Source organism: Terrapene carolina, unplaced genomic scaffold, assembly GCF_002925995.2.
Source record: "Terrapene carolina triunguis isolate 2854851 unplaced genomic scaffold, T_m_triunguis-2.0 Scaffold30, whole genome shotgun sequence".
In the NCBI taxonomy this organism is placed as follows: domain Eukaryota; kingdom Metazoa; phylum Chordata; order Testudines; family Emydidae; genus Terrapene; species Terrapene triunguis.
This window is the reverse complement of record NW_020664381.1, coordinates 1,559,162-1,574,970: the sequence shown is the minus strand read 5'-3', so window position 1 is coordinate 1,574,970 and position 15,809 is coordinate 1,559,162. Positions and strand designations below refer to the sequence as shown.

Below are 15,809 nucleotides of genomic sequence, written 5' to 3'. Positions count from 1 at the left end.
TTCTACCAGTGACTGAAAGTTTCCTGATGATGTTTTTTTTCATTTGAGTATTCTTAAGAAATCAAATTTGAATCTGTAATTTACAATCCCTTTATTTTTATTGCTCCATAGCATTTCCTCTTAGCCATGGCCCTACAACTGCACATGGCAAACATGTAGGCGGCACAGGTTTACCTGTAACACATCCACATACTTCAGCTCCTGTGTTTTCACCTGCTACAGAGGATTCAGCTGCTGCTAAAACCAAAGCTGAAGAGGATACTATGTTTTCTAGCACAGCAATGCCGCGTGCCTCCATAGCATCTGTGTCGAATGCCCGTAGCTCACCACACGTCACTACCTCGCCACTCACTAAATCTTCCCAGGGGATGTCCATAAAGGATGCAGTGAGAGTGTTCTGTGAGATTGAGAAGATTGTCATTTCCATTCAGAAGATATTTCTGCAGCAGGAATCTATCCCAGAATCTGCACTCTATCTTGGGGAGCCTCACTGCAACGTGAGCTTCAGCAACGACACTCGTGTGGTGCTGTGGACAGCGTGGAACGAATGTGGAACTAAAGTACAAAGTGTAAGTCACCTGAACAGATGAAGGAAACACCCGGCTAATGGACTTGTCACTGTAGAGTGCAGTGGCAGAGATTGAGCTTGGGAGTGCAGCCTTTTACCATCAGGGTTTCCTGAAACGGTGAACAAAGAATTCAATCCCACTTTCCCAAAGTAAAATCACCTCTGCTTCTACTTGGGGAGTAAGGAGGAGGGAAGTAAAGATTGTATCCTCAACACCAAAACCCTCATTGCACCCCCCACAATAAAACCCATTTGCTACCCTCCTGGGTTCCAACAGCCTTGAGTGTTGTTCCCTCCCCAGTTTCTTCTGTTAACGTCTCACTGCCAGTACACAAATCTGTAGCATATTTAAAATTTGGGGTCTGAATGAAATACGTTTAATGTAATATGTAAATGAATAAGTAATCCAAACAAGACTGTACTGATTGGTCTAGACTCAATGGTTCCCAAACTATGGGGCGGGCCTCCCAAGGGATGTGCGGGAATGTGTCAAGGGAAGCACAAGCCATGTGTTTTTTATTTACAGTATTTATTTTTTGAAGATCTCTGGCTCTCAGCCGCAGGTGGTGGGGCTAGTGCAGAAGGGCTGTGCACATCTGTGGAAGTGAGTATAAAGGGGACAGCCGGAGGCCCACTGCCCCAGGGCTGAGAGCTGAAGCCCCACCACCTGGGATTGGGGTCTCCTTCCCCCTCCCCCGCCAACCCCTCACCTGGAGGCAGTGGGGCTCCGGCTGTTAGTACTAGGGTGGCAGGTCTGCAGCTGTCCGCCCCAGGGTTGTAGCAGCAGTGCAGAAGTAAGGGCGCCAATCGGGAGCTAAATCTGCTGTGAAAAGTGATAACGATCACTTTTCACATTGCCACTCTTACTTCTGTGCTGCTCCTGGCACGGCACTGCCTTCAGAGCTGGGCGCCCGGCCAGCAGCCGCTGCTCTCCGCTCTGCCTTCAGATCCTGGTGGTGGTATATGTACTTGGGAGGGGGGCATAAATGACTACAGACACAAAGAAGGGGGGCCTGATCAAATAAGTTTGAGAACCACTGGTCTAGACGGGACAATGTGGAATAAAAAGCCCTGGTCATACAAATGGTATGGATGTTTTATGGAGCAGTGAACAATATGTACTAAGATGAGAACAACAAACTTCTTTTCATTTGCTAGCCCCACAATGACAAAGCTAGTAGATGCTGATGGTTTTGGTTTTCATGGCCAGTTGTATACAGAATTCCTGAGGTATTACTTAAAATTACCAGAGGTAGCTGACTAGTGGGACTAAGGTGTTCTCAGAAACATGAAGGTTGATAAAGTATCTCTCTGTCCTTTTTCTGTTCCAGAATCTGACTAAGACTATTGTGAAAACAATACTTCGGAATGACAACTCCTCTCAGGGAGTTATCCACAACTTGAAGATTGTCTGTCCAATCCATTGTGTGTTTCAGAATAATCTCTTGACTTCATCTGGATACAGTTCAGAAGGGTAAATAAAAACTCACCCAACTTCTAAGTTGTAATGTTTGGCACTGTGTGTGTGTGTGGGGGGGGGGGGGGGCGCGGCGGAATTTAGTCTTCTAAGGTGTATTCTTGTGGCATGTGCACAAGCTTGGGAAATCAGAAATTCCTGTGCTGTAATCCCAGCTGTGTCACTGGTTCCTTGTGTGGTCATGGGCAAGTCGTATTCCCCATCAGCAAAATAACTGCCTCTGGGAATGAATGAATGAATGAACGCACAGTGCTGTGTAATTGCTATGCATTATGATGACGATAATGATGATTATTTTTAAAATCCACAAACTTACGTGATGACCTTTAAAAAAAAATGTAATGCAAATTTAGTTCTTGTGAAAGGCTCCAGGTTAGCAACACTATAGAGTGAGAGCCTCTATTTATATCTATAGAATGGGCAGAGCACAAGAAATAACAGCCCAGACTTCTTCACATTGTCTTGCCAATGAGCCTCATCCCTTCCTCAGGTGGACCACTTCTCTCTTTCTTTCCACCACACCCAGGCCGTCACCAAATCCTCTCACTTTCTTTCCTATACAGCTTCAAAACCCATCCTTTCCTCTCCATTCCTACAACAAAACTGCTCATCTGGACTTTGGTCATCTCTTGCCTTGATTACTTCAATCACTCCTCTGGCATCCATGATTCCCCCCCACCCTCACACTCTCTTGCAGTGTGTCCAAAAAGCTGCATCAAAAAGTCTTGGTCATTTACCGTTCTGACTCCATCACTCCCTCTGCAAATCCCTTCACTGGCTTCCTCTTGTTGTTTGCATCAGGCTCAAGCTTCTTGTTCAGAGCTTTGGCAATATACTCCTGTTCCCATTTTAAATCACTGTCATCACTACGCTGTCTGCTCATATTGCCAATAACTTCCACCTTTGTAGCCTCCCAGAGCCTTCTCCATGCCTTCTTCCACACTACCCCAAGGGCCTGGATTGCAGCAAGCAACCACCCTTTCCTCTTGAAATCTTAACAATATGCTGGACTACAGATTTTTCCTCCCTACTGTAGTGCACACATGCTAGAGAAACAGGAATCATATTTATGACCTGCAAAAACACTATAATCAAATCTATGATCTTTAAAAGCGGCTTATTGTCTTTTCAGGGTTTATACCTTTTTTGAGGATTTACAGGGATCTGGAGATTTTATAACTGAGATGCAATTGTTCGTTGGAAACTCTTCAATCCCCCAAAATTTCAGTGTCTCTGTCAGTGATGATATACTGATTGAGGTGGGAATTCAAAAAGGAGACAGCAGGCTCAAGGTGGTCGTCACTGAGTGCTGGGCAACTCCAACAAGTAATTCAGTGGATCTTCTCTCATTTGGTTTTATTAACAACAGGTACAGCAACACTCATTAGAAGTGACATAGGCATGTGCAAGCTGTCTAGCAATGTAGTCCCTGAACTTGAGGAACCTTTCCATGAGCCGAAGATGGCTATTAATACCCTATCTTTTTAATGTACTTTTTACGTGCCCTCAATGAGTCCTTGTTCTTTTCAAAGCCAAATACTTAACTTCAGACATTTTAAAAGAGAGTCTGGGAGGGCTGTTGCCTCCCCCTAATATTTGTAAAGGAGATGTTCAGTGTAGGTCTACTCTTTGATTTCTGATTGGTCCTGGAGGCGTAGGTGGCTTTGGTAGTCAATAGTGCAAAAAATCTATGGTGCAGCCATTTCTTTCTAATGCAGCCATTACCAAAGGCATGCATGCCTTTATGGCCTTGAAGTTAAATTATTGCTGTATGCTGTACATGGGGTGATCCTTGAAGAACATTCAGAATCTTCATATGAAGTAGAGTACGGTAGCCTGATTTGTGAAGCAGAATAGGCTACTAGGACATAATTTTAAGACAGTGGTTGAACAAGTGAAACTGAGGACCTCACCTGGCTTGCAGTACCTTTGTTACTGGTGATGTGCATGAGAAAGGAGGAGAGAGCCCGAGGTGACACTCAGGTTACATCTACACTGCAATAAAAATCCTGCGGCATTGAGTCTCAGCCCAACTCAGTTGATTTGGCCTGGTAGGGCTCAGTCTGCAGGGCTAAAAATAGCAGCATAGATATTTGGGCTTGGGCTGGATCCCAGGCTCTGAGACTCACCTGCCTCCTGAGCTTTCAGCATCTGGACTCCAGTCCAAGCCCGAACATCTACTCAGCCATTTTTAGCCCTGCAGACTGAGCCCTGCGAGCCCAAGTCAGCTGACTCGGGCCAGCCTTGGCCATGCCGTGGGCCTTTTATTGCAGTGGAGACGTAAATCCTCGAAGTCCAGGATCATTTTGGAGGGGTGGCAGTTTGAATGAAAATATTTAATAGTAACCTAGGCCCATCTGATATGGAAATAGTGGAGAGGCAATAAAGATGGAGAACCTATGATATATGTTTACAAAGATAGCTTTCAAAATAGAACCTCACTTTAGGAGCTGAAAAGAAAATATTAAAAAATCCTATTTAATTTCTGAAGAATGGGATTGCTTCACCAGCACCACCCTTCCAAAAGTCAGAATTAATTCTTATATGTAGCAGGACATTTGAACCCGGATCAAATGGTGCTCTGGGCATGACTGGTTTTTAGTTTACTGTGTCAAACTACTGTATTGTGTGTAAAATATTCAGTATTGTGTGACACCCACTTCATCTTCTGCCTTCAGTCATCTCAGACTTCAATTTGTTTTTGTTTTTTTCCAATGCTGAAGTTGAAGAATCTCACTAAATACTCACCTCTGAATCCCCTGTGTACTTAGCCACTCAGGCTTTTGTGTTCAGTGGTGTTCTATCCTAGGGACAAACCAACACTCAGAACACTGCCACCAGTGTCTATACTGGAGAACACTCCATGGAATATCTAGATAAGGATTTTCAGAGGAAGCTTATAAACAGAACCACAAGGTGCTGTTACTGGGGTATAGTGCGTATAGCTCTAGTTATTTTGTGTGTCTTCCTATTCTCTTTTAGCTGCCCAGTCCCAGAGACCTACACCACCATGATTGAAAATGGAAATTCAAGAAAAGCTCAGTTTAAGCTGAAAATCTTTTCCTTTGTCAACAACTCTGTGGTTTACCTACACTGCAAAATTCGTATTTGTGTGGAAACTCCTGAAAGCACCTGTAGGATGGTAAGGGGTTTGCTCCTTACATTTAACTTTCTATGTGACATATGACTGACAGTGCTGTACCTGGAAAATGAAGGGATAATATGCTTCCGAAAGGTGATGGAATCCTTTAAACGTCTCTTCTCCATTTTCCTTCATTTTTCAACTCACAGCAGTGTGAAGTGGGGAAAGAATATAGCCACATGTAAGCCTCAGTCTTTTTCTCTTCCATTCCCTATCCTTCAGCTGAAGCATGGAACATAAATAAAAAATGGTATCAAGGCTGGGAAACTGGATGGCTCTGGGGGTGTCTGGGGGAAAAAAAAGTGAAATGAGCAGGTGATCTCAATACAAATACTAGTGGACAGGTTCCACAGAATAAAAAACAGTCAACTAGCTGATAAGGGTGCAGTCTCATCAGAAAAGCCAAAGTTGGAATGGTCAAGGAGACGGCTCTATCTTTTCTTGCCCAGTGATTATTTCCCCAGATCAGGGTTTGGGCACAGTCTGAGGAAGCTTACACTGTTGTTGCCCAAGTTCCCTGGTTTCTAGGGCTGTCAATCCAGCACCTTTTCAAAAGCACTTAAAAAAAATATAGTGAACAGTATTCTGGTAAAGTTGGGCACAGATATTATCTTCTGACTACATCCAAAGATTATCACATTGTCTCTCTTTAGTTCCAGGTATGTGAACAGCACTTATAATTTGTTGCTCATGAAGACAAGATAAATTAGGGCTCTCTTTTTACCGTAGATAAAAGGAATTATTATTATTATTATTATTATTGATTATTATTTTGGCTAAAGATCTTCTCTGTGGTGACACAATGTTTTCATTAGGTATTTGTCCGTTATTTAATAGTTCCCTCCTGCTCTAAATTGCTCAACTTGGTCTCAGTATAAATCAAATGACTCCTCCTAGAAGATCAGGAATGGATAGCAGGAGGAAGAAAACCTTTTCCTGTCTCCAATTACAGAGCTTTGTCCAGGAAAAAAGGAAAAGAGGGACAGGAAATTTGAGTGACAGATGGAAGGAGGGCTCTAGGTTTGACACTAATATAATTTTGAATATGTAAAGTACCGCAAAACTCATATTCAAGTAAGTATTCAAACCATATAACTTCAACTCCTGATAACATAATGGAACAAATACTAAGAGATAATGGGGGGCAGAGTTGCATCTATTCATATGAGGACTGAATTTGGATCGACATCTAGAGGACAATGGAATCATGAGCATCAAGGAGAGGATATGACTTAGAATCATAGAATCATAGAATATCAGGGTTGGAAGGGACCTCAGGAGGTCATCTAGTCCAACCCCCTGCTCATAGCAGGATCAATCCCCAACTAAATCATCCCAGCCAGGGCTTTGTCAAGCCTGACCTTAAAAATCTCCAAGGGAGGAGATTCCACCACCTCCCTAGGTAACCCATTCCAGTGCTTCACCACCCTCCTTGTGAAAAAGTTTTTCCTAATATCCAACCTAAACCTCCCCCACTGCAACTTGAGACCATTACTCCTTGTTCTGTCATCTGGTGCCATTGAGAACAGTCTAGATCCATCCTCTTTGTAACCCCCTTTCAGGTAGTTGAAAGCAGCTATCAAATCCCCCCTCATTCTTCTCTTCTGCAGACTAATCAATCCCAGTTCCCTCAGCCTCTCCTCATAAGTCATGTACTCCAGCCCCCTAATCATTTTTGTTGCCCTCCACTGGACTCTTTCCAGTTTTTCCACATCCTTCTTGTAGTGTGGGGCCCAAAACTGGACACAGTACTCCAGATGAAGCCTCACCAATGTCGAATAGAGGGGAATGATCACATCCCTCAATCTGCTGGCAATGCCCCTACTTATACAGCCCAAAATGCCGTTAGCCTTCTTGGCAACGAGGGCACACTGTCAACTCATATCCAGCTTCTCGTCCACTGTAACCCATAGGTCCTTTTCTGCAGAACTGCTGCCTAGCCACTAGGTCCCTAGTCTCTAGCAGTGCATGGGATTCTTCCGTCCTAAGTGCAGGACTCTGCACTTGTCCTTGTTGAACCTCATCAGGTTTCTTTTGGCCCAATCCTCTAATTTGTCTAGGTCCCTCTGTATCCTATCCCTATCCTCCAGCGCATCTACCACTCCCCGCCCAGTTTAGTGTCATCTGCAAACTTGCCGAGGGTGCAGTCCACGCCATCCTCCAGATCATTAATGAAGTTATTGAACAAAACCGGCCCCAGGACTGACCCTTGGGGCACTCCGCTTGATACCGGCTGCCAACTAGACATGGAACCATTGATCCCTACCTATTGAGCCCGACGATCTAGCCAGCTTTCTATCCACCTTATAGTCCATTCATCCAGCCCATACTTCTTTAACTTGCTGGCAAAAATACTGTGAGAGACCATATCAAAAGCTTTGCTAAAGTCAAGGAATAACATGTCCTCTGCTCTCCTCTCATCCACAGAGCCAGTTATCTCATCCTAGAAGGTAATTAGGTTGGTCAGGCATGACTTGTCCTTGGTGAGTCCATGCTGACTGTTCCTGATCCCTTTCCTCTCCTTTAAGTGCTTCAAAATTGATTCCTTGAGGACCTGCTCCATGATTTTTCCTGGGACTGACGTGAGGCTGACTGGCCTGTAGTTCCCCGGATCCTCCTCCTTCCCTTTTTTAAAGATGGGCACTGCATTAGCCTTTTTCCAGTCATCCGGGACCTCCCCCGATCATCATAAGTTTTCAAAGATAATGGCCAATGGCTCCGCAATCACGTCCGCCAACTCCTTTAGCACCCTCGGATGCAGCACATCCGGCCCCATGGACTTGTGCTTGTCCAGCTTTTCTAAATGGTCCTGAACCACTTCTTTCTCCACAGAGGGCTGGTCACCTCCTCCCCATGCTGTGCTGCCCAGTGCAGTAGACTGGGAGCTGACCTTGTTCGTTGCCCAAGGTCACACAGCTGGTCAGCAGCAGAGCCTGAAATAGAACCAGGTCTCCCAATTCTCAGTCCAATGTCTTTAGCACTGTGTCCCTTTATAAAGCACAGGTAACGCCAGACAAACTAGGCTGGGCAAAGCCTTAAAAATGCATTGTAGAGAACAATCCTGCATTGGCCAACAATGGATGGACTAGAAGATCAACTAGCTTTCTTCTATCTTCAGCTTCTTTGTTTCTGTAATATCCTGCATTTAGTACAATCGTCTCAGTTTATTAGATCGCCTCATACAGGTCCAGTTTAAAGTACTGGGTATGGATGCTCTAGATGACCTAACAGAACGTCTCCATCTCCAATGTGTGTGGTTGTTTTTTTGATCCCATTGCAGAGTTAATGCATAAAAAGAATGCAGTTGATGTAATATATCTTGATTTAGCAAAGCATTCAGTACAATGCCTCTCAAAATATTACTTGCATATTTAGTTCACATTGGCTTGAATATGAGCACTATCGCATGGATAGAAAATTGGCCGAAGGACTGCAAACAAAGGGTAAAAGTTAACATCAATGCACTGAGCAAAGGCCTAGTAGAAGCTACAAGGAATAGTGATAGATCGGATTTTAACATCTTTAATTATATAGATTGGGGTAGAGAGTATGTTAATTGAGGACCATATTCTGATTTCAGTTACACTGGCTTTATGCTGATGTAATTTCATTGACTTCATTGGAGTTGCTCCTGGTTTGCAAGTGAGATTAAAATTAGGCCCCAGTTTGTAGCTGATTCTAAATTAATGTCTAGCACGATACAGCAACTAATTACTGGGACCCCTTTTACATCTTTCTTGTAGGATTTAGAAACTTTATTAATTTAAAGAGGAAAACTGTATCATCCCTTATCCCAAGCAAAATGTATCCCATATGAAAATGTAGTGAGTTTAGTATATTTTTATTGGATTTAAATTAAAATAATAAGCACAGAAGGCACTAGACCGCATCCGGCAAATCCAGTGAGGGGAACTTTTGGGAAACCAGAGGAGTTGTTGGGGGAGTGAAGCCCTCAAGAAAGTAGAATAGTGACATGACAGGCACTTGAAAACCATTGGAGATGCCCAGAGCATGCGTAGGGCACTGGGAACCACTCCGAATGCCAGAGTGAGGGTGCATGAAGGATCACAAAGAGACACGGGGAAATTGGAGCGCAGGACTGGGTCTCCAATAGTAGACCAATCTGCTTTATTGTGGGGTTATTTGTCAGCGTGCCTGCATGTTCCTCCATGGGAGTAAGGGGAATAAGGAGCCCTCTTTCTCCTCTGTGGGGCTCCACATATCCAGGCCCTGTGCAGCAAGGAAGAGCAGCTGCTACAAACAGGTGGGCGGGGAGCAGGTGAAGCCTGGGCTCTTCCCTGACCATGCGTCAGCTGGCACCCAGGGGAATAGAGCTATGACAGGAAAAGGGCAAGCGCCCCATGGAGCAAGGGAAAAGCAAGGATTGAACTGTGACTCTGAGTCCAGGTTTGGTCCCTGCCCTATTCCTGTGCTACTCCTTATGTGGGTTGGATGGCAAGGCGTCCTCCAACACTACGTGACTTAAGTGAGAGAACGAGTTAGGGAAGCGTGAAAGTGAAGGCTCACGATATCCTCATACTTGACCTACCTTCTGCCTCCAGGAATATTTGCTCACTTCAGAGCTGATCTGAGGCCTGGATTATTGCCCAAAAGATTGGAACTCACCTATTCTTTCACCTCTTCTTGTCACTCCCCAGTTTTTTGGTAGATGAGTCTTGGTTCTTTTAAATCTGGAACAGAAAAGAGTAGTTTGGGAGAAAAACGTAGTAGGACAAAGTCAGGACAGTAACATCAGGCATAGCCAGCAGCACGATAACAAATCGGAGCAAAAAATATTACAGCGATTTGGAACCATGAAATTGCACAGTAGCTACCTATGTAACCACATGTTCTTATTTTAGAGCTTGTCTACACAGGAAAGTTATACCTGTTGCTATGATGTGAATTTAAACTGATATAGTTATACCTGTATAACAACCCATGTGGATACTCTAATTCTAGAACAAGAGTGGCTTTTTGGTGTTTTTGTTTGTTTCATTTATGTGGCTTTGGAAAGGTTTCAAGGTAGGCAGGAGAAAGCCACTGTTATACTGGAATAAGTGTATCAACAAGTGGAGTTATGCCAGTATAACTATAGTGATATAGTTATACTGGTATAACTGGTAAAACTCTCCCATGTAAACAAACCCTTACTTACCCCTACTGTCCATTTCTTCCTTTTGTTTATTAAGTTCACATGTTGCATCTTGCTTCAAACTAAACTGTAGACTTTTCAGGAGAGGGATAGTCTTATCCTGACTGAGACCTTCAGGTGGCAACACAATACAAATTATTATGATTCATAATAATAAATAATATAATGAGCAATGCTGTTAAAAAAGGATGCTGAAGGCCACGTAATGTACTTTGGCTTATTTTGCAGATCCTTCTTACATACCCTAAGAGTGCTGGAGAAAACTTAGTAGTACACACATCGTATTGCTTAAAGAAAATTTTGATAGACATTCTCCTGTAGACTTTATTTTTTTTTAAATAGACCCAACACAACCTGCTTTGTCCCAAGGGCCTGTCCACAGAGGTTTCTTTTCAGTGTTCTGATAAGCTGATATTTTTTTTCCAGTACTGTTCTCTGATCTTTTTCAGTTTATGTTAGAATGTAACAAAGGTTAGCGTTGGGAAATAAAAAAAACCTCTGGTACTGCCTTCAATAAATCAGCATAAATTCTTCGTTCTTTAGAGGAGTCATTACAAGACTTCATATATATTACATATGTTTATATTATAAATGATCAGGGTTTTGTAATTGTTACAGAGCTGCCGAGATGTTCGATCCCCGAAAAGTGGTGAAATTATTGCCACACACAGAACATCCTGGGGGCCTCTGTGCAGAGCCACTGGTGAGTAATGAGTAGATGGCTACAAAAAAGTGAACACAAGCTAATTTTTTAACAGATTCTGTTTTACTGATGGGTGAACTTGAAAACCTTCCTTGTAAGGCATAAACCCCCGTGGCTGAGAAATAGGATGGTCAGTTGAAGCTGGGTAGCAATTACTGATACTTTATGGGCCAATCTCCGCCTGTTGGGATGCAGTAATGGTGATACACTTGGGGGGTGGGGGGTATGTTCTGTGCAATTATTTGTGCTAGTGAGGAGGTAGAATTAATTGCAGAAAGAAATGGGTATTTGAACTGTAATGTTCTGAGTCTGCTCAAGTCTTATACTGCAATCAGCTTTTGTACAGTGCTTACACTAGATTCCTTTTAGAGCACAATATGTTATGCTCTGTGGGCCAGATTCAGAGATGTGCTGTGTACGGTGATATAAATTAGGTTTGTTATGCTCCCTTACACCCACTTTATTGATGCTGTAAGGGAGGAAAAGTTGGCACAATTTACATGTTGAAGGACTGGAATAAGGTGTAAACTAGGGTGGAGATCAGTCTAATTTACACCGCTTCTGGGTCCTTGACAAGTTAGACGGCTTAGAAATGGGTGGAGTGGCCAAAAGTCAATCAAATGGAGACAGTGCCGGGGGTTGGGGGGAGGGCAGGGAGAAGTTTGTGTACAAGCTAGACCTTGCTCACTACTCTACACCCCATCTCAACATGATGCTGAATGTTCTTTTTAAGTGCAATTATTGCCTGTCATGGCATTAACTAGTACCTGCCCCCCCCAATAATATGAATTGTATCTCATGTGGTGTAAACATATTAATTTTACAAATATGCTTAATTACTGCAGATGAACGACAGGACTAAAATCAAAGAACATTCTCCCTACAGGGTTATGCTGAAGCTAGGGCATTAGCTCAGAAATGTATATATCATTATTATTACTTTAACAGAAAATGCCTAGAGCCACATCCTCCATACCAATTTGAGTACATACATCCCATCACAGTCAGAAGTGGTTCTGCACAAGTATCTAAAGACAGGATTTTCTCTAATGCACAGACATTGCCATGAGAATAACCCTTCCAAGAGGACCGAATCAATGTATCAGAGTGCCATGCTCTTACCACTGCGTTGGGCTACTTGATGTGTCCTAAATTGCATGCAAGATTGTAACACTAAGTTGGCTTCTTATTGAATGAACAGATTCCAGGGATTCAAAACTTTCCCTTGTTCTTTCTCTAGCATCTGATGCAAAAAGTGAGACGGCACCTAGGCTAGGAGTAGGGTCCATCATCCTCATCGTCATTGCTGTGTTTGTTTTTGTGCTGGGAGCGGCGGCCCTTTTGGTGTCCCAATACCAGCGGAAGACGGGGAGATACAACTTCAAAATCAAGTCTGACAACTTTAGCTACCAAGTGTTCTATGATTAAATATTTCCAATTTATCACATGTAAGTACTAAACCATGATCAATTAAGTTTTAAACTGCTCAGCCCTTCCTAAAATGGAAACTGAAATGCTAACAAATTTGTCTTCAATAACTTGAAGCATTTTTTAGTTTAGTGATGTGGACAGTAATTATATAGCCAATAGAAAACTTCCCATCCCCTTGCAGCTGTGGATCAAGGGGAGTATGGAGCATGCAGCTCCTGTGTTTCCTTCATGCACCAGAGTCATGATCCAAGTAGGTCCTACATGGCCATACCGGGGACAGGTGTGTTGCTTCCCCTTATCTTCTTGCATGGCCTCATAGCATGATGGCACAATCTAGCTCAGTGGTTCTCAACCAGGGGTACATGTACCCCTGGGCGTACGCAGAGGTCTTCCAGGGGGTACATCAACTCATCTACATATTTGCCTAGTTTTACAACAGTCTACATAAAAAGCATTAGCAAAGTCAGTACAAACTAAAATTTCATACAGACAATGACTTGTTTATACTGCTGTATTTACTATACACTGAGATGTAAGTACAATATTTATATTCCAATCTATTTTATAATTATATGGTAAAAAGGAGAAAGTAAGCAATTTGTCAGGAATAGTGTGCTGTGACACTTCTGTATTTTTGTGTCTGATTTTGTAAGCAAGTAGGTTTTAAGTGAGGTGAAACTTGTGGGTACGCAAGACAAATCAGACTCCTGAAAGGGGTACAGTAGTCTGGAAAGGTTGAGAGCCACTGCTCTAGCTCACAGTAAATGACATGCCACCTTTGTAAAGTGCCTGTAACCATTTCCAGTGCCATGTGTCAAATACAGTATCCGAAGGAATTTTTGCCACAATATTTATAGGCAGGGTCCTGTTTGTTCCATGATTCTGTGATTGCAGAATTTACCCCATGCCACAGAATTGTGCTCCAGAATCTCAGCTTTCATTGAGGGTTGTGGGTGTGTGGTGTTTTTGTTTTGTTTTGTTTTGTTTTCAAATTGACTTCCTAGCCCTTGTGGTTGCAAAGATAACCTTGAAAATTTGAACGGAGCGTAAACCTATGTTTATCTGAGTCTGCAAAAAGCCTGGAGCCGTGGTGTGAACTGCCCGTCATCTCACTCATGGTCCTGTGGACTTCATGACTATGCTGCTGGAGAATTTTGTATTTTTCCAAGATACCACAGAATTCAGCGTTTTTGCTGTACAATGAATATTTCCTAGTATAAGCCATAGTTGTTGTGTGTGTATTTGAGTGTGGGAGGGTTGGAAATGAAGGGTATTTCATGGTGGTAAAATAAATAATTTCCCCAGAATTTGGGGGCGATAGTTTCAAATTTTGGACCTATCATGCCACAGAGCACACAGGGCTCCTGTTTGCAGGAGACTTCAACTGTTGTCTCTTACAAATAACTAGTTTTCCTGGTCTGAAGCCTCATGCTTGAAAATGCAACTGGTATGTACATAGGGTGGTTCATCACTATGATAGTTATTAATGCCTTTGCAAATCATAAACATCGCTGAGATAGTCACGGAATTTCTTAGGTATGTCAGATAGAAAGTAAAAGGAATACTGTAGTAAGTATCTGCTTACAAAGATCTTAACAGCAACTGTTAAACATGCTGCTTCTGATCCTCTGCTTTGTGACTGCTTTGTACTGGTCTGTGGGCATGGCCAGCCACAGAAAGAACACCCCATCAGAGAGGGATCCTCTGGTTGCCTCCCTGTGATTGGATTAAGGTGCAGGCTTGGGGGGAGGAAATAGGGTGACTGTGAAAAATTGGGACTGGGGTGGGCTCCATCAATTACAGGGCTTGATTCTCATTTACACCAAGGTCTCTGGCAAGTGTAATGAGGCCTTGGTGTAAATGCAATTCAGACTCATAATATGTATGTATAAACAGCCTAGTATACTCTCAGCAGTACACTGTCTAATAGCTTCCTTCTGGAAGCTAAGACAACTAAGCAGTTCTTTGCCACTCATTAATTTTTCCTGAAGACTATTGATCCCACCTCTCCAGCATGATTTCTCTGTTCTTGTCTTCTAGCTGGAACTTGTCTCAACACACAGATGGCAACAGCTTTTCTTCGCACATCATTTTGCTCCCATTATCTCTCATGTCAGTGGTCATGATCTGTTGCAACATTGAATCCCCAAAGTTAACAATCACTACAACATATGACTATATTCCTCCTGATCTCTTTTCGCTGTCTGTTACTCACCAGAGCAGTCTAATTACAACACACAAACTATATGGTAGAGCTGCATTTTAAGTGGCTGTGATCTTCTACATGTAGTACAATTGCAGGATATTTGATTGGGTACTCCATTGTACGAGGCAGCAATTCAGTTCTCAGCTGGATAAACTGGGACCCAAGGCCAAGAAACAGCATACCTCTCCTCTTAGTCCCATTTTACAGCAAGTGTACCACTATTTTCCCTTTTCAAAATATTTGTGAATAAAACTTCTCCTTTCCCTCCCAGCTCAATTGCTCCAGTTCCAGCTATGCCCCAGATTCTCCTGCTTAAAAATCTCTCTCAGCCACTTGCAGTTCAGCTCCTCCATTTTTGTTTTCATGGTCAATTAAGAAATGTCCTTTTTAACATTTTGATCACTATATTTTCTTCTGTTGTTGTTATCTCATGCTTTTCTGCATTGGGTTAATCTCTTTTCTGCTGCACTGAATGGCACTGAAACCTCCTAGTTTCTAAGGCGGAGAAGGAAACTTAAAAAAGAAAGATTTAGATCATCCCTGTATAAGGAAAAATAAGCACTGGGCCAAGAAATATTAGTTCGATAAATTGTATAATCAGTTGCTTGACCACATTTTGGTTTGTTATGAAATATACTCAAGAGACCAAAGAGCCAATGTAGGTCAGGTTATTAATGTCATACAGGAAGAAGGTTCTATAAGATATCAGGCTCTAAAGAGCAGTCCTGTCCATTCACCTTACGCAGAAGGTGTGCTCTGTGAAGGTACATCCCTACTTGTTTCCCAGTAAAAGGCACTATGTACATCACCTGAAATTGGATTCAAGTAATCAGCTTTTTTACCTTGCTTGTTTCTGATACCCTGGTGTCTGCCTCTATTTTTTTTTTCTGAACACATGCATTCCAGGTCATGATGCACTCTTAGCTTTGTTCTGGATACATGCATTCCAGGAACTAAGGGCATGAGGATACCTCATAAATCTGTGCTAGGACAAATAGGTTTTTGAGGGTAACACCCTTTCTGTTGCTATGAGGAAACAATATATGTCCTGATACTGACAGTTTTCCTATCTAGTTAAGCCAAAGCTTGCTGCAGCTAATGTAAGATGTTATGGAATCCTTAGTATA

General features: G+C 42.7%; 1 protein-coding gene across 1 annotated transcript in view; it reads left to right on the top strand.

Annotated features, from left to right (window-relative positions):
* Positions 1-14,598, top strand: part of LOC112118283 (uromodulin-like 1) — a 65,291-nt gene extending 50,693 nt beyond the window's left edge. Inside the window, exons 17-23 of the mRNA XM_026650845.1 lie at positions 112-569; positions 1,900-2,042; positions 3,178-3,414; positions 5,028-5,187; positions 10,961-11,045; positions 12,286-12,493; positions 14,517-14,598. Coding sequence (XP_026506630.1) covers positions 112-569; positions 1,900-2,042; positions 3,178-3,414; positions 5,028-5,187; positions 10,961-11,045; positions 12,286-12,473 — 1,271 coding nt within the window. The 3' untranslated portion in view covers positions 12,474-12,493; positions 14,517-14,598. The remainder of the gene's footprint in view (positions 1-111; positions 570-1,899; positions 2,043-3,177; positions 3,415-5,027; positions 5,188-10,960; positions 11,046-12,285; positions 12,494-14,516) is intronic.
* The last annotated feature ends 1,211 nt before the right edge of the window (positions 14,599-15,809 follow it).